The sequence below is a fragment of the Carlito syrichta genome, unplaced genomic scaffold (genome assembly GCF_000164805.1).
Source record: "Carlito syrichta isolate Samal-C Ts95f unplaced genomic scaffold, Tarsius_syrichta-2.0.1 Scaffold317479, whole genome shotgun sequence".
In the NCBI taxonomy this organism is placed as follows: Eukaryota; Metazoa; Chordata; class Mammalia; order Primates; family Tarsiidae; genus Carlito; species Carlito syrichta.
The window spans coordinates 189,355-213,338 of NW_007261575.1; the positions used below are offsets into that span (position 1 = coordinate 189,355).

Genomic DNA, 23,984 nt, shown 5'->3' on the forward strand with positions numbered 1-23,984 from the left:
GTTCCCGACCACCGCAGCCTCAACCTGCTGGGCTCTGGTGATCCTTCCGCCTCAGCTTTCCAAGTATCTGGAACTACTGGCGTGCGCTAGCACCCCCAGCTAATTTTTTGATTTATTGTAGAGACGAGGTCTCGCCAAGTTGCCCAAGTGGGTCTTGAACTCACGGGCTCAGGCAATCCACTCACCCCAGCCTCCCAAAGCATGGGATTACAGGCTGAGCCACAGAGCCTGGCTTACAATTCACTTTTTAAGTTATATAAGTAGAAAGAGTACACATTAAAATATGATTAAAAGCATATTATAGTATAGTTAGTACATAAACCAGTAACATAGTAGTTTATCATTATCAAGTATCATATACTGTACATGACTGTATGTGTGATGCTTTTTTTACTCCTGGAAGTACAAGTTTGTTTACACCAGCATCACCATGTGAGTAATGCATTGTGCTATGACATCACAATAATGGCTCCAATGTCACAAGATGATAGGAATTTTTCAGCTCCATTATAATCTCATGGGACCAGCCAGGAACAGTGTTTCACACCTGTAATCCCAGCACTTTGGGAGGCAGAGGCTAGAGGACTGCCTGAATCCAGGGGGTCACAACCAACCTAGGCAACTTGGTGAGACCTCATCTCTACAATAAATCAAAAAAATTAGTCTGGTGTGGTGGCGCATGCCTGTGGTTCTAGCTACTTGGAAGACTGAGGCAGAAAGATCGCCTGAGCCCAGCAGGTCGAGGCTGCGGTGGCTGTGAGTGTGCTGCTGCACTCCAGCGTGGGTGACTCAGTGAGATTCCTACTTAAAAAAAAAAAATTATGGAACCACCATCATATATGAAGTCTGTTGTTATGTGGTGTACGACTATATAAGGCACTGGATAAAGGTCAGTGGTTTCTCAATTCACTCTACCTCAGAATTTCTAGAGTACCTGTCAAGCATATTCCACAGCTCTTTTGTCCAGAGATTCTGATTTGATGGGCCAGAAGAGGACAGTTTCTTTTTTTCTTTTCTTTTTTTTTGAGTGGGAGTCTCATTCTGTTGCCTAGGCTTGAGTGCAGTGGCACACACATGGCCACTGCAACCTGGACCTGCTGGACTTAGGCGATCCTTCTGCCTCAGTATTCCAAATAGCTGAAACTACAGACGTGCGCCACCACGTCCGGCTAGGCTTTTTTTGTGATTTATTGTAGAGACGAGGTCTCACCAAGTTGTCCAGGCTGGTCTCAAATCCGCGGGCTCAGGCAATCCTCTCGCCTCGGCCTCCCAAAGTGCTGGGATGGCAGGCTGAGCCACTGTGCCTGCCTGAGGACACTGTTTCTAACAAGCCCCACATGTGCATCTGGTGAGCAGGATTTGGACTGGCTTCAAGAACCACTGTGCAGTTGCTGTCTACAACCTCGGTACCCACCTATGTCCACAGCTGCCCCCTTTCCTCATTCCACTGCCCAAGGGCCTTTCCTTCTATACAAGTAAATCTTAACTTTTATTCCTGTCTTCTACTTTTTTTTTTGAGTTGGAGTCTCACTCTGTCGCCCAGACTGGAGTGCAGTGGCCGCTCCCGCCCACCGCAGCCTCGACCTGCTGGGCTCTGGCGATCCTTCTGCCTTAGCCTTCCGAGTAGCTGGAACTACAGGTGCGTGCTACTATGCCCGGCTAATTGATTTATGTTTAAGTTACGTTTTAAAAGTACCACTCTACTGGAAAATATACCCAATTTCATCAACAAATAAATGGTAACAAATTGCAACAAATAAATTGCAAATAAGTCTCTTCAACAAATAAATTGCAGGCAAATAAAGAAGGGAAAAATAATATTTAATAAAAAATATTTCTGCATGGAGGATAAGACAAAAATTAGTTTAAAAAGGAAATAAAAGAGAACATACAGATTAAATGAAACTGAGACCTATCAAGATGCAACGTAGAGACTTTGTTAGGATCTTGATTTGAGCAAACCAGTTTAAAAGAAAAATTTTTTTTTTGAGACCACAGGGGAAATTTGAACACAATATTCTTACGTAATGATACTGAGAAGTCCCTGTCAATTTCTTAAGATACATTAATGGCATTGTGGTCATTTAAAGAGGGGGTCTTGTTTTTTAGAGATATCTGTTTTAATATGTATGGACAAAATGATACGTCAATGATTTGATTCAAAATAATTAAGTGGTAATATATAAAAGGGGTAAAGGAATAAGGATGGGAAGGAAAATATAAGGGATTTATAGACGAAGCAAGTTTGGCCATGAATTGACTATTTTTGAAGCTGTGTGATGCCCTACAAGGGAGATCATTATATTATTTTGCATTGCAATTCTAACACTAACCACCTGGAGGAAAAATTTCACAGGTTAAGCGCACAGATTCCTCTTGCTTCAGATACCAGCTGTAAGCTCCAGGTTTCCTGGGTCACCTGTGCTTCTTACCAACCATCTACAAATTCAAGGGTTCATACTGACAATATCGCTCAGGTCTGATAATTCACCTAAAAGACAGGACTCAGGAAAACACTATACTTAAACGATTGCAGTTTTATTGCGAAGGCTATGAACCAGGGGCTGTCAAATGAAGAGACACATAGAACAAAGTCTAGGAAGGTCCCAGACTCAAAACTTCTATGTGCCCAGGACCTGTCACCCTCCTGGCACACTGAGGTATGATTACCACCCTGGAAGTTTACCCTAGCTTCCATGTTTAGAATTTTTATTGGGGTTTCATTATATAGGCATGATTGATTGAATCATTGGCAATATGATCGAATTCAATCTCCAGCCCTTCTTCCTTCCCTGGAGATCAGAGGTCAGGCTGATATCACATGGCTCAAGGCCCAAACTCTCTAATCACATGGCTGGGCTTTCCTGGCATGGATAGCCCCCGTCCTGATATTATTAACACAAACGCTGGTATGATCTGAGAGGATTGTTTTATAAAAATTTGGCCTTTCACAATTGTTGGAACTAGTTAAGCAGTCTCTGTAAGGTTGTGGTCTTCTCATCTGACACTTAAGCCTGAAGTCCGGAGGGTGGAGAGTTGGGAAAGGAAAACAGATATAAAGTGGAGAAGATTAAGAACAGGCTGGAACCCCAGCATAAACTAAAGCCTAGGAGGACAAATTGAAACTCATGTCAGTTCTTATTGCCTCTGTTGTTGATAGTAGGAGCCAGTTTTCGTGGAACTATACACACACACACACACACACACACACCCCAGGCCCAGGACTCAGAGAAGCTGAGGGAGGATCCAGGGGAAGGCAGAGCTGGTGCTACTTCATGCCAATGAGGTGAGTCAGCAGACCAGCAACAATGTGTGTGAGCTACAAAATGGCTGCTGCTTCCCATCTGCCTTCTGACTCTCACAAGAATCCCCCTTGTGGCTCACTATAGCCAGAAACATACAAGCAATTAAATTGTGGGAAATGTCACTCACATAACCAAGTCAATACAAGGTCACCACACCACACCGGATAATAAATAAACATTTGTAGCTCAATCAACCAATCAAAGCTTGGAAGTAATTGTTTAAGGCCCAAGCTACTTCTCAGAGAAAACTGAGACATACATGGTAAACCCCATCCACCACTGAAATATATTTGCCTTGCTACTCGTTAATTATTTCTTCTCTCCTCTAGCATAAAAGGAGGCGATATCCTATCAATGCTCCCTCCACCTGATCTGGATTCCATCTTTTTTTTGCTTTTTCAAGAATCATGCTTCATCAATAAACTTCTTATGTCTCTGGCTTAAACATCTTCTCCAGTTCTATTAGCTTCAGTTTATTCATTTTTTAAATCTCATGATTCTGTAAATCCCTGTAGAAAACCCCTTTCTCCCTCTCATTTTCAATACAGCCCCAAGTTCCATATCATGTTGACCTGTCCTCCAACTTCACAAACATCAATTATATTCCCTTCTTTCTCTAAAACATTTTTGTATGGAGTGCAATTGCTATAAATTGAGCCTGAACTTTAAATTGGAGGAAATAGTAAAAAAAATTGTGAGAGCTCTAAAGATACTGGTGTAAAATTTTCAGATTGGTTAAATATGCATTTTGGAGGAAGCATTAAAGTTACACAGAAAAAGATTGCTTCCACTTGATTCAGAAAGTCTAACTGCCACTCTGACGGCTGCATCTTCATGATATTATTACCATGTTTGTCTCTTCATGATATTATTTCTATAATATGATTTATCTGTAGTATTTGAGAATAGTCATTCTTCTATGAATAACAAGAAAGACAAACAAGTAGAACAACAGGTGAAACTCACAAAACATGTTGAGAATGATAGCAAATGTGTTACATTAGAAATCTTCTGAGTGAAACATAGATAGTACACACTGAGTACATGCTTGATAAACATAGATTAAAATGATGCAGGTGGCACAGTGGCTCTTGCCTGTAATCCTAGTGCTTTGGGAGGCTGAAGCAGGAGAGTCACTTGAGTCCAGGTGTTCAAGATCAGCTTGGGCAACATAGCAAGACTCCCTACAAAAGATTAAAAAATAAGCCGGAGCTGGGCTTGGTGGCTCAGCCTGTAATCCCGTGCCTTTGGGAGGCTGAGGTGAGTGGACTGCCTGAGCCCGCGGGTTCGAGACCCGCCTGGGCAGCGAGACCTCATCTCTACAATAAATAAAAAAAAATAAGCCGGGCATGGCAGTGTGAAACTGTAGTTCCAACTACTTGGAAGGCTGAGGTGGAAGGATTGCCGGAGCCCAGCAGATCGAGGCTGCGGTGGCCGGGAGCGGCCACAGCACTCCAGTCTGGGCGACAGAGTGAGACTCCAACTCAAAAAATAAAAATAAAAAAAAATAAGCCGGGCATGATGGTGTGCACCTATGGTCCTATCTACTTGGGAGATCGAGGCTGGAGGATCATCTGAGCCCAGGAGTTCAAGGCTGCAGTAAACTATGATCACAACACTGTTTTCCAGCCTGGATGACAGAGTGAGATCCTGCATGGTGGCTCTTGCCTGTAATCCTAGCACTTTGGGAGGCTGAGGCAGGAGGATTGACCCCAGGAGTTTGAGACCAGCTTTGGCAACACAGCAAGATCTTGTCTCTACAAAACATTTAAAAATTGCCAGGCTCGGTGGCTCAGCCTGTAATCCTGCGCTTTGGGAGTCCAAGGCGAGTGGATTGCCTGAGCCCGCGGGTTCGAGACCCACCTGGGCAACTTGGCGAGACCTCATCTCTACAATAAATAAAAAAAAATAAGCCGGGCATGGCAGTGTGAAACTGTAGTTCCAACTACTTGGAAGGCTGAGGTGGAAGGATTGCCGGAGCCCAGCAGATCGAGGCTGCGGTGGCCGGGAGCGGCCACAGCACTCCAGTCTGGGCGACAGAGTGAGACTCCAACTCAAAAAATAAAAATAAAAAAAAATAAGCCGGGCATGATGGTGTGCACCTATGGTCCTATCTACTTGGGAGATCGAGGCTGGAGGATCATCTGAGCCCAGGAGTTCAAGGCTGCAGTAAACTATGATCACAACACTGTTTTCCAGCCTGGATGACAGAGTGAGATCCTGCATGGTGGCTCTTGCCTGTAATCCTAGCACTTTGGGAGGCTGAGGCAGGAGGATTGACCCCAGGAGTTTGAGACCAGCTTTGGCAACACAGCAAGATCTTGTCTCTACAAAACATTTAAAAATTGCCAGGCTCGGTGGCTCAGCCTGTAATCCTGCGCTTTGGGAGTCCAAGGCGAGTGGATTGCCTGAGCCCGCGGGTTCGAGACCCACCTGGGCAACTTGGCGAGACCTCATCTCTACAATAAATAAAAAAAAATAAGCCGGGCATGGCAGTGTGAAACTGTAGTTCCAACTACTTGGAAGGCTGAGGTGGAAGGATTGCCGGAGCCCAGCAGATCGAGGCTGCGGTGGCCGGGAGCGGCCACAGCACTCCAGTCTGGGCGACAGAGTGAGACTCCAACTCAAAAAATAAAAATAAAAAAAAATAAGCCGGGCATGATGGTGTGCACCTATGGTCCTATCTACTTGGGAGATCGAGGCTGGAGGATCATCTGAGCCCAGGAGTTCAAGGCTGCAGTAAACTATGACTTTGCCACTGCATTCCAGCCTCGGTGACAGAACAAGACCTTGTCCCCCACCCCTCCAAAAAACAAAAACTAAAACTAAACCCTAAAAGGATGGAATCACCAATTGTTACTTGTAAATAGGAAAATATAGAAGGACCAAGTAAACCTGAAATATTAATAAGGCACAGATCATGTATACTTCAGAATAGTACTATAAGAGCTGTAAGAAATACATGTTTTTTGTGTTTGTTTTTTTGTTTTAGAGACATTGTATGCCTACCACCACTTAACAGCCATTGCAAGTCCCCCACAAATCAGGCTACTACTGCATCCTTAAATCAGCAACTGAATGGTGATGGGTATTCCTGCCCTGTGTGCTCTCAGATAAATCCACAGGCCCTCAGCAGTTTATTGGTAAGTTTCAGTTGTGTACAGGCTACTTGTCCCTCCATCTCTTTGAAAGTGCAAGTATGGGTTGGGCTCGGAGGCTCAGCCTGCAATCCCATCACTTTGGGAGGCCGAGGCGAGTGGATTGCCTGAGCTTGTGGGTTCAAGACCCACCTGGGCAATTTGGCGAGACCTAATCTCTACAATAAATCAAAAAAATTAGCCCGGCATGGTAGTGCACACCTATAGTTCTGGCTACTTGGAAGGCTGAGGTGGAAGGATGGCCGGAGCCCAGCAGGTTGAGGCTGTGGTGGCCAGGAGCGTGCCACTGCACTCCAGTCTGGGCGACAGAGTGAGACTCCAACTCAAAGAAAAAAAAAAAGAAAAGAAAAAGAAAAAAAATTACTTAATAAACCTTGTGAATTAAATGACCTAATTTTCTTTCACCCTATTTTGTGGTCTCTAGAATAGCCTGCCTGATAGTGTACCTAGAGGCAGATGAATAACTTGATCCAGTTTGCCTGGTACTTTCCCAGTGACATGGATTTTTCAGGTCAGCCAGTCCAGCCCCAGAGAGGGTCAGCTCCATGGACTGGCAAACCTAGTCCCAGAACTGTTGGCTCTGGCAAGCCAAGCCCTGAGAGTGTAGCAGTCCCCAGGAATGTCTCCGCTCTGGAGTCTTGCCTCCTGCCGACAGCTTTTCCAGTTCAACTGGCTCCTCTGGGGTGCATGGCTCTTCAGCTCTGACCGTCTTCTGCAGCTCTTCAGGTCAGGGTTCTTGTATCATGCCCAGAGGAATGAGGACACCAAATGGAACAGGAAAAAGCAGGATTTGTAGAAAAGACAGAAAAAGCTGGGCTCAGTGGCTCAGCCTGTAATCCCGCACCCTTGGGAGGCTAAGGTGAGTGGACTGCCTGAGCCCGCGGGTTCGAGACCCGCCTGGGCAACTTGGCGAGGCCTCATCTCTACAATAAATAAATAAATAAAAATTAGCCGGGCGTGGTAGCGCGCGCCTGTAGTTCCAGCTACTTAGAAGGTGAGGCGGAAGAATCGCCGGAGCCCAGCAGGTTGAGGCTGCGGTGGCCGGGAGCGGCTACTGCACTCCAGTCAGGGCGACAGAGTGAGACCCCAACTCAAAAAAAAAAAAGAAAAAGAAAAAGAAAAAAGACAGAAAAGATACCACCACGGGAGAGAACCTGAGGGGGTTGCCAGTCAGCGGTGGCCAAAACCTGTTGCTTATACAGCCCTAAGACTGAGCTGATTGGTTGGCACTAACTGTGAGCTGATTGGTTGGCACTAACATGTGCTGATTGGTCAGTACTAAGGGCTAATTGGCAGGAAGTAGGGGCCTAATGGTGAGCTGATTGGTCAGCACTTGGCAGTAAGATGTTTGGTTGTTTTTCTATCCTAGCAGTGAGTACTTACACTCCAGCTTGAGAGACTGGTAGGGAGCTTGTTTACCAACCCAAAGTGAGTGTATCAGCACTAGAGGCCTGCTGGAAGTTTGCTACGCTATTACTGGGGAACCTGCCCTGTCTGCCTAGCTTTTCTCTAGCTATCTCCTCTCTCACCAGTTTTAGCACCACAAGTCCAGTATCATGGGGACCCCAGACCTCAGCAAACAGGGACAGTTGGTCAGCCTACGTGGAGGTAAGGATTACATCAAGTTAAGTTCTTCCTTATCTCTCCTTTTTCTAATTTAATTATTATAATCTGGTTTTGATTACCACCAATTGCTGTAGTATGAATGTTCATGTGCTGGAAACTTCATCTGCAATGGAAAAGTGTTTAGAAGCAGACTCTTTAAGTGATGATTAGGTCATGAGAGCCCTAATTTCATATGAATGAATTAATGCCATCATCATGGGAGTGGGTTCTTAATAAAAGAATAAGTTCAGGACGGGCACAGTGGTTCATGCCTATAATCCCAGCACTTTGGGAGGCCAAGGTGAGAGGATTGCCTGAGTCCATGGATTCGACACCAGCCTGGGCAACTTGGCGAGACCTCATCTCTACAATAAATCGAAAAATTAGCTGGGCGTGGTGGTGCATGCCTGTAGTTCCAGCTACTTGGAAGGCTGAGGTGGAAGGACTGCCTGAGCCCAGCAGGTCGAGGCTGCAGTGGCCAGGAGTGTGCCACTGCACTCCAGTCTGGGTCACAGGGTGAGACTCCAATTCAAAAAAAAAAAAAAGAATAAGATCAGTCCCCTTCCCATCTCTCTAGCATGCATAATCATTTGCTCTGTACCTTTCACCCTAGAATGATGCAGCAAGGAGGCACTTGCTAGATACTTGCTTTGACCTTGGACTTCCCAGCTGCCAGAGCTTTAAAAAACAAATCTCTGGTTTTTTTGTTTGTTTGTTTTGTTTTAGAGACAGTGTCTGCCTAGATCACTCACCAGCCATTGCAAGTGCCCCACAAAATCAGGCTATCTTCACTTTCTTCCTTTACTCTCCATTCCACCTGGCTTGTGTCTCAGTTCCCTCCTCCTGGCCGAGTTTGAATGCATTTGATATTGGTATTGGCTTTGGGCTACTTACCTAGGCCTTGATCTGACATAGGCTTGGATGCCATCTGGTCATTTCTCCTAACTCCTTTCAGGTAGACCTGTGTTGACATCCTAATCCCTATTTATTAGGAGTGGACAGTCATCTTACTGTTGGATGTAGGAGTCACTATTATTGTTTTTGTCTCTGTTTTTCTCATATCCTGCAACTGTTGCCTTCTTCACCATCTTGATCATTGGCTGAAGTGCTAGAAACAACTTAACTAGTCTCCTACCTCTAAAACCCAGTATTGATTTCCCTCCACCAATACCCTTGTCTACTGTTGTCTATGATCTTTGTAAAGAACAAATTTTATTAAATCATGTTATTCTCCTGCTTAAGATTCCTCCAAACTCCTTAGCTCCACATTTAAAGTTCTTCATCTTCTCTTCCCGTTTCTTATCCTATCTCAGACTTTATGCTTCCGCCATGCCGGGCAATTCAAAATTCCTAATATGCCATGGTTGTTTCTCATTCTGCATATAAGTGACTCTGTGGAATGTCCTGCACTCTTCTCAACACCCACTTCCCCTGCTGACCAGCAACAATACACACATTCCCACTCTCCCACATGCCCAACTAGGGTCAGCTGTGTCGCTTCTTTGATCTGCACTACCCACAGTCTGGGTCAGATGCCCTCTCCGGATATTGCTATATTACCCAAGCTTAGCTTACATGAATACTTATCAGACTATCACAAGCATGTTGTTAAAAAATAATCTATCTTTTCCACAAGATCATGAACTTCCTAAGGTCTGGCATCTCCAGAGCCTAAAACAGCTTTTGGCAAATGGTAATTGTTCCACACAGTTCGTTAGATGAACAAATAAGCTACCCGAGTAAGGCAGATTTATTCTGTGCCGTCATCTATGTGTTCCAGGCCACATGCAAAGAAGGAGAAGGGATCATGTTGGACAATCTGGGAACAATGGGAGGAAGGCCTAGATTCACATCCCAGGAGACTGAACACCCATCTAATGGTGGCAGCAGAGTGAACCAAGATGGCAGAGTGAACCAAGATGGCGTAGCCAAAGGGTTCTGCGAGGCTGGGTGTTCTACCTGCTCTGGCATCTGGGGAAGGGGAGGAGGGGTCTCCACAAGCTGAATCGCGTGTGCCCCTCCTGCCTCTTCCAGCTCATTCATTTTATCAGTCTCCACTATTCCAGCCTCAGTTCAGATATTTCCAAGAACATGGGCCTCCCAGCGACAGGGGCAGGAAGGTGGCAACCAGGCCTAACCGATGCATACGCCCAAGTCCTTGTCATCTTTTCCACATACACCAAAGTCATCACCATCTTTTGCTCTCAGGGACCTCAAACCCATGGTATTCAACAGCCCCTTGTTTACATGGGAATGCATGGTTGGCCATTCAATATCTTTGTTAGTAAAACCATAATGGGCAGACCAGCGAGCCATGTTAATCTCCCGTCAAACTGAGGTGACAAGTAGGATTTCATTACTCTTAGGAGAAGAGAGATATTGTTCAAGGGAACTACTTTTAGAAGCGCCTCATCTTGTGGAATATATTCTTTAGTTAAGATTATTATCAAATGTTTTAGTTTTCAATGGGAATTGCAAGCACAAATTCCAAAATTTTTTTAAAAGGAAAATGTTTACAATGAAATTAAGTTTTCCTCTCATTCCTGGTCCATGGTTGCTAAATTCCCATCTCCACAGCAACCAGCTTCTGGTTGTTATACCAGAGATGTTTGGCAGGTTTATGTCTGTATAAGCACACACACGTGCACACACACACGAAACATATAACGTATTACTAGATTTCTAAATACAGTATGACGCTATCTGGACTCTGTTTTAAATCCAGGTCACATGTTTCATGGCCTCTTGTCATTTCTGGCCTCTGTGACACAATGAAGCACAAAGATTGGGATGCACACCTGGCCCTGGCCTACACACCCAGCCCACCCCAGCCCACATTCCCGGTCCACATGGCCAGCCCATCTGCCCTCAGACTTAGTCAGCTTCTCTTCCATCAGTCAGAAAGTAGTCTGTTTTGCTGCCTACTTCCAATTTAGCCCAGATGCAAAGAAAGTAGGGTAATGTCCTTGTATTTTCTAAATCAAATGCATCTTTTCAAATAAAAGAAAAATGTGCCAGGGAAGATTCAAAACTGAGGTCTGTTTTGATATATTCAGGTGCAGTAGCAAAATGGTGCAGGTGACAGACTGCAGCACATGTGGTCAAAAAGAAAAAAAAAATCACAACAAAAACCATATGAATAGAGACAAAGATATATATAGAAAAAATAAATAGAGTACTAAAATTTTCAATCCCCGCTATCATAGAGATATGCTTATTTTTCACCTTTAAAAAATGACCTTGTGTGATTCCTCTTTGAAATAACTCAACTGCATCCACTTGCCTTCTGTTTCACCTAGTTCACGGCCAGCCTCCATTTGTGCGTCTCTCCAGCATGGCCATCGTGGACAAGTGACAGGTTCCCTTCCATCCCTTCCCCAGCTGGGCACAATGGACTCCCCCCCATCCTCCAGCCAACGATGGTCGCCTACTTTGCATGGCAAGCCCATCAGATAAAGGGGGCTTCCTGCCTGGGTTAGGTTGGTGCTCTGGGTGTTCTGTGTAGAGGTTGGGGTTGCAGACTCCTTTTGTCTTTTAACAGGGAAAGCAGCAGCCAGACTCACAAACAGGGTGTGGAAAAAAGTTACATGAATGCTGCGTAGTTTAAGGACTGCAAAGATCCCCTAGCTCTCTTAGATCTAAGAATTCAGGGTAAGGAGAGAGCCTTCCAACAACCACCCTTTTTACTTGGGAAGCTTTTCTCAGCATCACTGATTAAAATTCGCCATTGGGATTGTTTTCTGAAATCGCTCTATTTATTCCCACGGATGTAGGTATTGTTCCCTGTTTGCTTCTCTGCTGGCTTACAGATTCTTGTCTTTTCATATTTACATTCAAGGTTTGGGCCCCAAAGGTGTGAAAACACTGAGGGGAAGAGGAGGCGGGAGAAGAGGGATAAGAAAGATGCAGAACTCAAGGACAATTTAAAAACAAAAGGAAAAGCTCTGAGTTGGGCAGGGCCAGCCGATCCCGCTGCCTGTTAAACTGAGTGAGAAGAGGGTAAGAAAGAACCTGGATTAGCAGGCTAGTTCTGGAGGTCTTGGGAGCCTTCCTCTTCTGAGAAGTGGGAGTTTCTCTCAAGAAGCCTTTCAGCGAGCAGACCCTGCTCCCAACTGTTTATAATCTGGTAGAGATGTAACAGATAATATATCAAATTTCTTTAGCTGCCTAAAGTAAGCAGGAAATCTTGGACATTTTCTATACAAAACTCAGAATTAACAGTTTTTTTAAAAATGTGCTTTTTTGAGTCCTTAGCTATGTGATTGGCTGGTGTGAAGTCAAACAGTGGTAGTGCTGAGAAAACAAGCTTCATTGTCAGAGCCAGCATTTTCTAAAAACTCTTTGAGTGGGGCTCGATGGCTCAGCCTGTAATCCCGCTTCTTGGGAGGCTGAGGTGAGTGGATTGCCTGAGCCTGCGAGTTCGAGACCCGCCTGGGTAACTTGGCGAGACCTCATCTCTACAATAAATCAAAAAAATTAACCGGGCGTGGTAGCGTGCTACTTGGAAGGCTGAGGCGGAAGGATCGCCAGAGCCCAGCAGGTCGAGGCTGTGGTGCACTCCAGTCTGGGCGACAGAGTGAGACTACAACTCAAAAAAAAACAAAACAAAAAAACTATCTTTGACCTCTTGGGTGAGCTGGCAGACACCGTGGTACCTGAAGTGTGTTTGGTACTCTGGTGAGGGGAGGGAACTAACGTCTATTATGTGCTGCCAAAGTGCTGGGCATCAGAAAACTACCAAAGAAAGGGATCCTAGTTTTTGTATCACCCTCAACTCCTGAATATACGGTACACTTCAGTAAGAGCTGAATAAACAGATCACATAAAAAAGATTACTTGGCCAGGCTCGGTGGGTCAGCCTGTAATTCCAGCACTTTGGGAGGCCGAGGTGAGTGGATTGCCTGAGCCCACGGGTTCAAGACCAGCCTGGGCAACTTGGCGGCACCTCATTTCTACAATAAATAAAAAATTAGCCGGGTGTGGTAGCGTGCGCCTATAGTTCTAGCTACTTGGAAGGCTGAGGCGAAAGGATCACCAGAGCCCAGCAGGTCGAGGCTGCTGTGGCCAGGAGCATGCCACTGCACTCCAGTTTGGGTGACAGAGTGAGACTCCAACTCAAAAAAAAAAAAAAAAAAAGATTACTTGAGAAAAGTACAAGCAATCCTCTTAAATGAGCCATTGTCAACTCACACAGATTATTTAAAAACGTGGACAGATTAAGGTATTCAGATATATTTTTCTGTGCTATTTATCTGCGTCCATAAGGAAATATGCACCATCATCATCATGGTCATTCAGAATGTGTGTCTGAAAGGAAGCCTTGTGTCCTGGGACGACAGTTCACTTCAGGAGAAGTTAGAATTGGTCAAAGATGAGGTTGGTTTCCTGCAAGATATGTTGAAACATTTAAAAATATTTAAACATACCCATTCATAGACGTCTCACAAAATACTTCTGGTATCCTTCTGCCAAAGCACTTCAGGTCTATATATTTTACTTTTTTATTCTGACATATTTCTAAGAGGCAGAAAACAACTTCACTAAGAAGCTGTCTCATAGGTCATTTGTGTTAAAGCTGATCTTAACCAGCTTAGATTGTGTGACTTAATCGAGTATATTATCTACAACCTATTACAGAGTCGTTCTCAACATTCTTGAGGTAGTAATAATAGCAATCATATAGAAAGCACAATTTCACAAAAGTATTTTCGTACATATCCACTGACTTTGTGCTTTGGTCTTCTCACCTCTAAAATAGAGGGGATAACAACAATGGCTTGCTCAAGATCATCTAGTCCGTAAATGGAGGAAGTCAGGTCTTGTAAGCACAAAGTCTAGATCTTACTTACTTTTTTTTTTTTTGAGTTGGAATCTCACTCTGTCTCCCAGACTGGAGTGCAGTGGCACGCTCCTGGCCACCGCAGCCTTGACCTGTTAGGCTCCGGCGATCCTTTCACCTCAGCCTTCCAAGTAGCTGGAATTACAGGCGCGCACTACCATGCCCAGCTAATTTTTTAATTTATTGTAGAGATGAGGTGTCGCCAAGTTGCCCAGGTGGGTCTCGAACCTGCGGGCTCAGGCAATCCACTCACCTCAGCCTCCCAAAGCATGGGATTACAGGCTGAACCACCGAGCCCGGTTTACTTTCTTTTTTTTTTTCCGAGTTTGAGTCTCAACCTGTCACCCAGGCTGGAGTGCAGTGGCATGCTCACGGTCACTGCAGCCTCGACCTGCTGGGCTCAGGCGAACCTTCCACCTCAATCTTGCAAGTAGCTGGATCTACAGGTGTACACCACCATGCCCAGCTAATTTTTTGATTTATTGTAGAGATGCGGTCTTACCATGTTGCCCAGGCTGGCCTCCAATCCCTGGGCTTAGGCAAGCCTCTTGCCTCCGCCTCCCAAAGTGTTGAGATTTTTCGACAAAGGTCATTACTTCAGTGTGAAAAAGTCCAGAGCCTAGCTGAGATTCTGGGACTTTCCAAGCCATTCAATGAATATTTGCAAATGAATGATGGAAAGAAGGGAGGAAAGAAGGTAGGCAAGCAGGCAGTCAGCATTTGCCATTGGTATTTGTAAAAAGAACTCCTAGAGGTCACTTCCCAAGTGTGGGGTTTGGAGACTAGCATGAATTTCACTGTAATAGACTTTTCATCACTTCTTTCTCTTTAAGAAACAAGTTTGACAACGTTGCAGCCTTATTGGGACTAATGCTGTCTGCACACTCTTGATTTGACTGCTTCATCTTTAAGTTCATTAAGGAATGGGTTGCTATAGTGCTATACTAGGAATAATAGTGCCACCTAGTGACATGCCTAATTATTGTCCCTAAAATTACATACGACAATTTATCTACGGAAGAGACTACATACAGAGTGTGACACGTGCAATCAATAATCTTTGCCAGATTTCTACCCAAGAAACCTTTTCTCAAAATGTTAGTATATGATACACCTCCACATCTTCATTCAAATTTCTTTTTTTTTTTTGATTTGAGTTTGAGTTTCACTCTGTCGCCCAGACTGGAGTGCAGTGGCCGCTCCCGGCCACCGCAGCCTCGACCTGCTGGGCTCCGGCAATCCTTCCACCTCCACCTTCCGAGTAGCCGGAATTACAGGCATGCACTACCACGCCTGGCTGATTTTTTTATTTATTGTAGAGATGAGGTCTCACTGCCCAGGCGGGTCTCAAACCCACGGGCTCGGCAATCCACTCACCTCAGCCTCCCAAAGGCGTGGGATTACAGGCTGAGCCACCGAGCCTGGCTTCTTCATTCAAATTTCACAGATGATTTTTTTTTTTTTTTGCTCGGGGTCTCACTCCATCATCCAGACTGGAACAGTATCCCCATCACAACTCACTGCAGCCTCAGCCGCTCAAGTAGCTGAGATTACAGGCAAGTGCCACAACGCCCCACTAATTGTTTGATTTTTTTGTAGTGAGGAGTCTTGCTATGTTGCCCAGGCTGATCTCAAACCCTTGGGCTAAAGTGATCCTTCTGCCTCAGCTTCACAAAGTGCTGCGATTATGGGTGTGAGCTACGACACCCAGCCACCAGATGTTTTTATAAGGCCTTTTCACACCAAATTTTTCAGTCGTTTATATGTTTATATTTCAAAGACTATTTCTTATATTTTAAGAAATATCCATTTCTTTTTCTATTTCTGTGTTTCTTACATTTTAAGACATATCAACTTAGGAATGCAACATTGATATCATTACTACTTTTCAGGATAGACTATGTATATATATATTTTTTGAGTCTCACTCTGTTGCCCAGGTTGGAGTGCAGTGGCAAGCTCACTGCCACCACAGCCTCGACCTGCTGGGCTCAAGCAATCCTTCCTCAGCCTTCCAAGTAGCTGGAACTGCAGAGGCATGCCACCATGCCCAGCTAATTTTTGATTTATTGTAGAGACAAGGTCTCGCCAAGTTGCCTGGTCTTGAACCCATGCGCTCAGGCCATCCACTCGCCTAGGTCTCCCAAAGTGCTGGGATTACAGGCTGAGCCACTGAGCCCAGCCACGAATGCTTTAAAAACTGTTCCACAGGTTGGGCGCAGTGGCTCATGCCTATAATCCCAGCACTTTGGGAGCCTGAGGCAAGAGGATCGCTTGAGCCCAGGAGTTCGAGACCAGCCTCAGCTACATAGTGAGATCTCTTCTTTGCAAAAAATAATATAAAGTTAGCTGGGCATGGTGACGCATGCCTATATCCCAGCTCCTGTAATCCCAGCTAATCCTAGCCTGTAGTCAAGGCTAAAGTGAGCCATGATAACACCCTGCACTACAGCCTAGGTGACAGAGTGAGACCAGGACCAAAAACAAAACAAAAACCTGCTCTACCATGGCAAGAAAGAACTGGTGCTGTTTCCATCATCGTCTTTCTGGGAGGCGGGTTCTGGAGTTCTGCTGCTTGGGCTCACACTGCTTACTTCTTGTGTAACCTTGGGAAGTTCCTTCTCTGCTCTTGATGCTTCATCTGTAGAAAAGGGATAATAAAAATACCTGTCTCAAAGGGCAGTCGTGTAACGTGCTTAGTACATAGTAAATGCTCAGTACATTGTCACTATGATCTCACACACACGCACACATTCTCACTGTGATGACTGCAGTATCAATTGCCAACTTAGGAAATCATCACTATGTGATTGTCTAAAAGAAAAAGACATGAAATAGAGTTGTCGTCATCATCACTAGTGATATTTATTGGATACCGAAGAGAAACAAGGTCTTGACTCACGCACCTTACAATACTGGATTCCACAAGCTCTTGGCAGATAATGTAGATAAAGCAGAATGGTGTCAGGTAAACACAAGACATTCAGGCATTCGAGAAATAACTGTCTTTGTTTTTAATCTTCAAAACTTTCCTCCCCTAATTTTTCAGATCTGACTTTAAGCAGAGGAATAGAATAAGTGCAGTTACAATTTTGCCAGAGATGATAACATCGCAGAGTTGGATAGGAGGACCAGGAAAGGCACTTTACAGCCATCTCCCCACTACCTGTCCTGGCTGCTCTCCTCTCACTTGGACAAGGAGGCTATAGCCTCCTAGCTGGTCTTCTTGCTTCTATTCTTGTCCTTTCATCCCATACCCAGTAGTGAAGTCGCAGTTTTTAAAACACCACTCATGTCTCTTCCTGCCTGAAGCCCTGATTTCACACTTGACCTCTGCAGCAAATAACTCCTTGTACTCTTCTGAGTGCCTTTAGGGGGAGAGGGAGGGTCCCTCTGAGCCAACAGCCTCACCTTGGTTTTCACACGGGGACCCCATTCTTGTCATTCAGATCTCAGAGGCTTTTCCTGACACCCTCTGGCATGTGTGCACATTACTTCTGATACTGCCTGTGGATGGTATCACTAGAGAATGCGGCCGAGGGTGGTGTCCTTGTCTGTCCTGCCCTCCGTGATCCCCAAACCTTGCAACAGTGTCTGGCGCTTAACCGGCGACCCATAAATCATGGCTTAATGATGATCAAGATCGTCCCACTGTTATTTTTCCCTTTCCTTAAACATAAAGCAATTCTCCACCTGGTTTTGTGACACTCCATGGTAGCCTTAAGTTTCTAAGTGGAAAAAGGAGCCAACCTGAATTCTTATACATGTGGAACCTTGGACAGGAGCTTGTTTTGCTAAACTTCAGCTCTATTAATGATAAAAAGTAGGAATAATACTTTATGGGCCATGAGGCACAGTAATAAAGGTAAAAGCCTCTAGGAGCTGCAAGGCACTGTACTAGATCCTAGAGTCGAGCTGCTCCCTCATTCTAGATGATAAAAAGGAAGCCCAGAAAAGTTCAGTGATAGCAAGGGAACAGATTGGCCTACTGAATCAAGCTGTAAAGCACAAATGTTAAACAACATATAAATGTACTTTTAAGCAGATAAAAGTACATTACAATACTTTTAGAAGGAATAGATATTGAATGCTGGGCAATTTTTAAAAATAGGTTTTTTCCTTTGGATTTTTCTTAGTTCTTATACTGCTTGGCCTTGAGGATTTTAAGTGAGCTCACAACAACCTTGTCTATGTATTCAGTTCTTCCCTACAGTCTATATAATATGTGAAATGCTTTCAAACACACAACAGTATTAATCTTTTATCTTCTATTTTTTACCTGGGATAGAATTTTCTGAAACTGTTCCAATAATCAATTACCCCAAGATTATTTTAAATCACAACAATGACTACAGAATTATGTTACAATGAAACCGAACATTGAATCTTGACTCTTACAGGCATTTGGTGCTATTCACAGAAACAGCCTCATGGTTCCAGCAATACCAGCTGAGTTAGGTGTCCTGGGTTGGAATTCCAACTCTAAGTTACAAATAGAGATTCTGAGCCGGGCTTGGTGGCTCAGCCTGTAATCCCGCGCCTTTGGGAGGCTGAGGTGAGTGGATTGCTTGAGCCCGCGGGTTCGAGACCCACCTGGGCAACTTGGCGAGACCTCATCTGTACAATAAATCAAAAAATCAGCTGGGCGTCGTAGCGCGCGCCTGTAGTTCCAGCTACTTGGAAGACTGAGGCGGAAGGATTGCCGGAGCCCGGCAGGTCGAGGCTGTGGTGGCCGGGAGCGGCCGCTGCACTCCAGTCTGGGTGAGAGTGAGACTCCAACTCAAACAAACAAACAAACAAACAAAAAAACCAAATAGGGATTCTGATCAATTACTCAACTACTCTGAGCTCAGTCCTTCCACTTGAAATATAGGGATAATAAAAATCCATCTCAACCAGGCATAGGAGCTATGCCTGTAATTCCAGCACTTTGGGAGGCAGAGACAAGAGGATTGCCTGAGCCCAGGATTTCAGGGCTTTAAGATCAGCCTGGGCAACATGGCAAGACCTTGTCTCTACAGTAAGTGAAAAAAATATATATATATATTAGCCAGGCACGGTGGTACGCACCTGTAGTTACAGCTACTTGGAAGGCTGAGGTGGAAGGATTGCCTGAGCCAGCAGGTTGAGGCTGCAGTAGCTGTGAGTGTACCACTGCACTCTAGCCTGGGAGACTCCTACGCAAAAACAAAACACACCTATCTCACAAGGTTGCTGGAAGGATTCAGTGAAAATTGCATATGCACAATGCCCTATACATAGTAAATGTTTAATAACTATTCCTCAGAATTTTGCCTCAACTTCTTAGAATCTTAGATCAATACAATGTTTAATGTTTCTCCAAATATATCCTATAATAGTTTAATAGTTTAAACATCTGACTCATTAGAAGCATGAAAAAACAGAAGCATAATGTTAAAGGATACTTGAAAGTTCTGAAGAACACTGTCCCATGTATGTGAAGAACCAATTTTGCCAGAAAATCTGAATTATATAAAGTTTGAAACTTGAAAAAATGACCACACCCACCTACCAATCATTTGTTTTACTTGCCATTACATTGCATTTGAGTCAGCATAATCTTTATTTCAAAATAGCATTTTTATTATATAAAAATGTAAAAATCCAGCAAAACCAGAAATACGGATATATTTTCCTGGGCTTTCACATTTGTTGATTTTTATTCACGATTTCTTTTTCAATACAATTTACAACCTCATCCCCATTTCCAGTCTGATTATACAAGTGCTAGGTGGCAGAAAAGTCTAGAATAAATACACCAAAAAAAGAAAAAAAAAGCAAAGCTGTGAAACTTAAGTTGCATGCAACAGGTTCTATAAGGACAGGGGGAGTGTCTGAAAAATAAAAAAGAGAGTAAGACAACGTAACTGGAAGGTTTTAGCTAAAGTTCTTTCAGTCATCTTTGTCTTTCGCTCCGTGTTTAAGGATGCGCGTGAACTCGATGTAGTTGAAATTCCCCTTTTTGTCGATAGGTGCTTCTCTGTACAGCTCGTCCACTTCCTCGTCTGTGAACCGGTCCCCCATGGTTGTCAGCAGCTCTCTCAGGTAATCTTCCTGGATGGTGCCTGAAAGGCAACAGAAAGAAGAGAGTCAGAAATACTTCCTGGCACTTCAATGGTTCATTTCATAGTCTAGCCAATCTTACAAAATATTTCAGAATACTCATATCTTCATAAACAAAATAAATATGTGAACTAAGGCAATAGATAACAATATCACTGTGTTTTCCAAATACTTTGAGTTCTTTATTAATATATCAAATCATTTAAAAGCTCAGAAATAGATCATATGCTTTCAAAATTAGTCTTAAGCAAGTATGTTCTAGAGGAAAAGAAGATACTTGCATATGCATGTCTATTGCAGCATTATTCGCAATAGCAAAAACATGGTACCAACCCTGCTGTCCACTGAAAGTGGACTAGATAAAGAAAATGTGGCCAGGCTCGGTGGCTCAGCCTGTAATCCCGCGCCTTTGGGAGGCTGAGGTGAGTGGACTGCCTGAGCCCGCGGGTAGCATCTCTACAATAAAGAAAAAAATCAGCTGGGCATGGTAGCGTATGCCTGTAGTTCCGGCTACTTGGAAGGCTGAGGTGGAAGGATCGCCGGAGCCCAGCAGGTCGAGGCTGCGGTGGCCGGGAGTGGCCGCTGCACTCCAGTCTGGGCGACAGAGTGAGACTCCGACTCAAAAAAAAAAAAAAAAGAAAATGTGGCACATATACCTGATGAAGTATTGTACAGCCATATAGAAGGACAAAATTATGAACTCTGTAGCAACTTGGATGTATTCAGAGCCCATCACACTCAGGGATCTATCACAGAAACAATTGAATTCCACACATTCTCACTCGTAAGTGGGTCCTAAACATTCATCACAATTCTACAAGAGAGGGATCAGCAGTGGCAGGACACTGCCAGGGAAGCGGGGGGCACACATAACACCACTAAGTGTACCTGATCCTAAACCAGGGGAAGTGAGGACAAGTGGAGGCCCAAACTTCACCTGTACATAGACCACTTACATACCTAATCCTGACTTCTAACCCTCATCTATACATTAAATAAACAGAAAGAAAGAAAAAGGAAGGGAGGGAAAGAAAGGAGGAAAGAAAACCCTCCTATTTCAGAGAAGTGCTCCATATAGTCTGGAATGAGGTTTGGCATAAACAAATGGTACTCACCTGTTGCTTCTTCATCAAAGCAAGCAAAAGCATTTCTGATGACATCTTCAGGATCGGTGCCATTTAACTTCTCACCAAACATGGTGAGGAACATGGTGAAGTTGATGGGGCCTGGGGCCTCATTCATCATGGCATCAAGATAGGCATCAGTGGGATTCTTCCCTGTCGGAATCCACATTTCAACATTTAAGGACAAAGAACTAATTTCAATAAATAGTTATGTTGCTATTCTCCCCAACATATTTTTAAAATTTATATCATGTTCACTTACATTAATTTGTCAATTAACTTTCACTAAGAACATGTTAACAATTTTTGACAACTTAAAAAAATCATTGACATATCATTATAAAAATACAATCTGGGCCGGGTTCGGTGGTTCAGCCTGTAATTCCAGCACTTTGGGAGGCCGAGGTGAGTGGATTGCCTGAGCCTGCAGGTTCGAGACCTGCCTGGGCAACTTGACAATACCTCATCTCTACAATAAATCAAAAAATCAGCTGGGCGTGATAGCACGCGCCTGTAGATCCAGCTACTCGGAAGGCTGAGGCGGAAGGATCGCCGGAGCCCAGCAGGTTGAGGCTGCAGTGGCCGGGAGCAGCCATTGCACTCCAGTCTGAGTGACAGAGTGAGACTCCAACTCAAAAAAAAAAAAAAAAAAACTACAATCTGGGCTCAGGTGGAACGTTGTTTATTCACTGGTACTCTATGTCAACTTTCTCTTATTTTCATTTAAAACAGAAAAAAAACAAAAGCCCAAAATCAGGTAATATAACATTATTACATCTTGAATGTCAATAATGTTAAAGGTCCTTCAAGGGAATTATTTCAATATGAGTTATTAAAAAAATCTAAATTTTCTTATTTCCAATTTTGGTACAGTTGCCCATGAGTTGTATGCTTCTAATTTGTATTTATAAGTTGGTTATTTAAGTTAAAACTATTAGGTTAGGTTAGAATTGGGACCTCATTTTGAATTCTGAACAATGTTAAATTAGATGGTCAGATATCTCCAAATGCTATTTATACATGTTGCTGAACTGTAGTCTTATTAATCGACTACTGTTAGTAATGGACAATCTTAATCTCAGTTCCAACTGAGAACACTTCTCATACTTCTCCTGTTTTAGTGCAGTGGTGAGGGAACTCCCCCAGCTGTTTCCTAGGAGTTGGGAGAAATCCCCCTGGAATGGCCAGACATGATGGGAGTGTTTGTGGGGGCCCCATGGTTTAGGGAAAGCAACACTGAACAAATAATCTGAATACTGAGTTTGAATCCCAATTCTACACTGCCTGTGTGACCTAGGAGATGGCAGAACCAGGATTTAAAACCAGTATTCTGGATCCTTTAGTACAGCTCCTATCTAGGGTTTACTTTTTAAAAAGTCTGTAAGCTGGACACGGTGGCTCAGTCTGTAATCCTAGCACTTTGGAGGCCAAGGTGAGTGGATTGCCTGAGCCTGTGGGTTCGAGACCAGCCTGGGCAACTTGGCGAGCCCTTGTCTCTACAATAATAAAAAATAAGCTGGGTGTGGTAGTGCACGCCTGTAGTTCCGGCTACTTGGAAGGCTGAGGTGGAAGGATCGCCAGAGCCCAGCAGGTCAACACTGGGGTGGCCACGAGCGTGCCACTGAAATGCAGCCTGGGCAACAGAGTGAGACTCCAACTCAAAAAATTAAAATTAAAAAAATTAAAAATTGGCCGGGCTCGGTGGCTCAGCCTATAATCCTGTGCCTTGGGAGGCCGAGGTGAGTGAATTGCCTGAGCCTGTGGGTTCAAGACCTGCCTGGGCAACTTGGTGAGACCTCATCTCTACAATAAATCAAAAAATTAGCCGGGCGTGATAGCAAGCGCCTATAGTTCCAGCCACTTGGAAGGCTGAGGCGGAAGGATCGCCGGAGCCCAGCAGGTAGAGGCTGCGGTGGCCAGGAGCAGCCACTGCACTCCAGTCTGGGCGACAGAGTGAGACTCCAACTCAAAAAAAAAAATTAAAAATCTGTAAAATGGACTTCAGTTAGCATCTTAAAGGTCTTTCCTACATTAAGTTTATATGATTCTATAGGAAAACAACATCAATTAGTCAGATATGCATATCTAAGGAAGCTTCTCAAAATTATACCCAACTAAGCGCTAGAATTATTGTTCATGTGTAAGTTTTTTGTTTTTTTGGTTTTTTTTGAGTTAGGGGTCTTGCTCTTGTCCAGGTTGTAGTGCAGTGGCACGATCACAGCTCACCACAGGCTCAAACTCCTGGGCTGAGGCGATCCTTCAGTTTCAGCCTCCCAAGGAGCTGGGACTATAGGCATGTGCCACCACACCAGACTATTTTCTAATTTTTTTTTTTTTTGTAGAGATGATGTCTCACTATGTTGCCTGAGCTGGTCTCAAACTCCTGGGCTCAAGCAATCCTTCTGCCTCGGTCTCCCAAAGTGCTGAGACTACAGGTATGAGACACTGTACCCGGCCAGTCTTAATCCTGGGAATTTGGGCGAACTATAAATACCATGTTGGCATCTATTTTCCTGCATTTGCAATCCTACCTGTCTCTACCAATTCAACGATAAACCTACTCAATGTACTAATATAAAAATTAGGGCTGGGTGCAGTGGCTTATGCCTATAATCCCAGCACTTTGGGAGGTGGAGGTCAAACGATTGCCTGAACCCAGGGGTCAGAGACCAGCCTGGGCAACTTGGTGAGACCTTGTCTCTACAATAAATAAAAAATTTAGCCCAACATCGTGGCATGTGCCTATAGTTCCAGCTACTTGGAAGGCTGAGGTGGAAGGATGGTCTGAGCTCAGCAGGTCAAGGCTGTGCCACTACACTCCAGCCAGGGCAACAGAGTGAGTCTCCAACTAAAAAAAAAAAAAAAAAAG

The 23,984-nt window shown here is 44.2% G+C and overlaps 1 protein-coding gene across 4 annotated transcripts in view; it reads right to left on the bottom strand.

Moving 5' to 3' along the window:
* LOC103277367 (myosin regulatory light chain 12B) overlaps positions 1–23,984 on the bottom strand; it is a 37,151-nt gene that overhangs the window by 144 nt on the left and 13,023 nt on the right. For 3 of the 4 annotated variants that reach the window (XM_021707413.1, XM_008074757.1, XM_021707414.1), the window contains 2 exons: positions 21,107–21,268; positions 19,473–19,993 (listed from right to left, as the gene is read on the bottom strand). In XM_021707413.1, the coding sequence (XP_021563088.1) occupies positions 19,821–19,993; positions 21,107–21,268 (335 nt within the window). In that variant the 3' untranslated portion in view covers positions 19,473–19,820. Of the gene's footprint in view, positions 1–19,472; positions 19,994–21,106; positions 21,269–23,984 lie in introns of those variants that run through there. The other variant, XR_002481359.1, reaches the window with a different exon arrangement.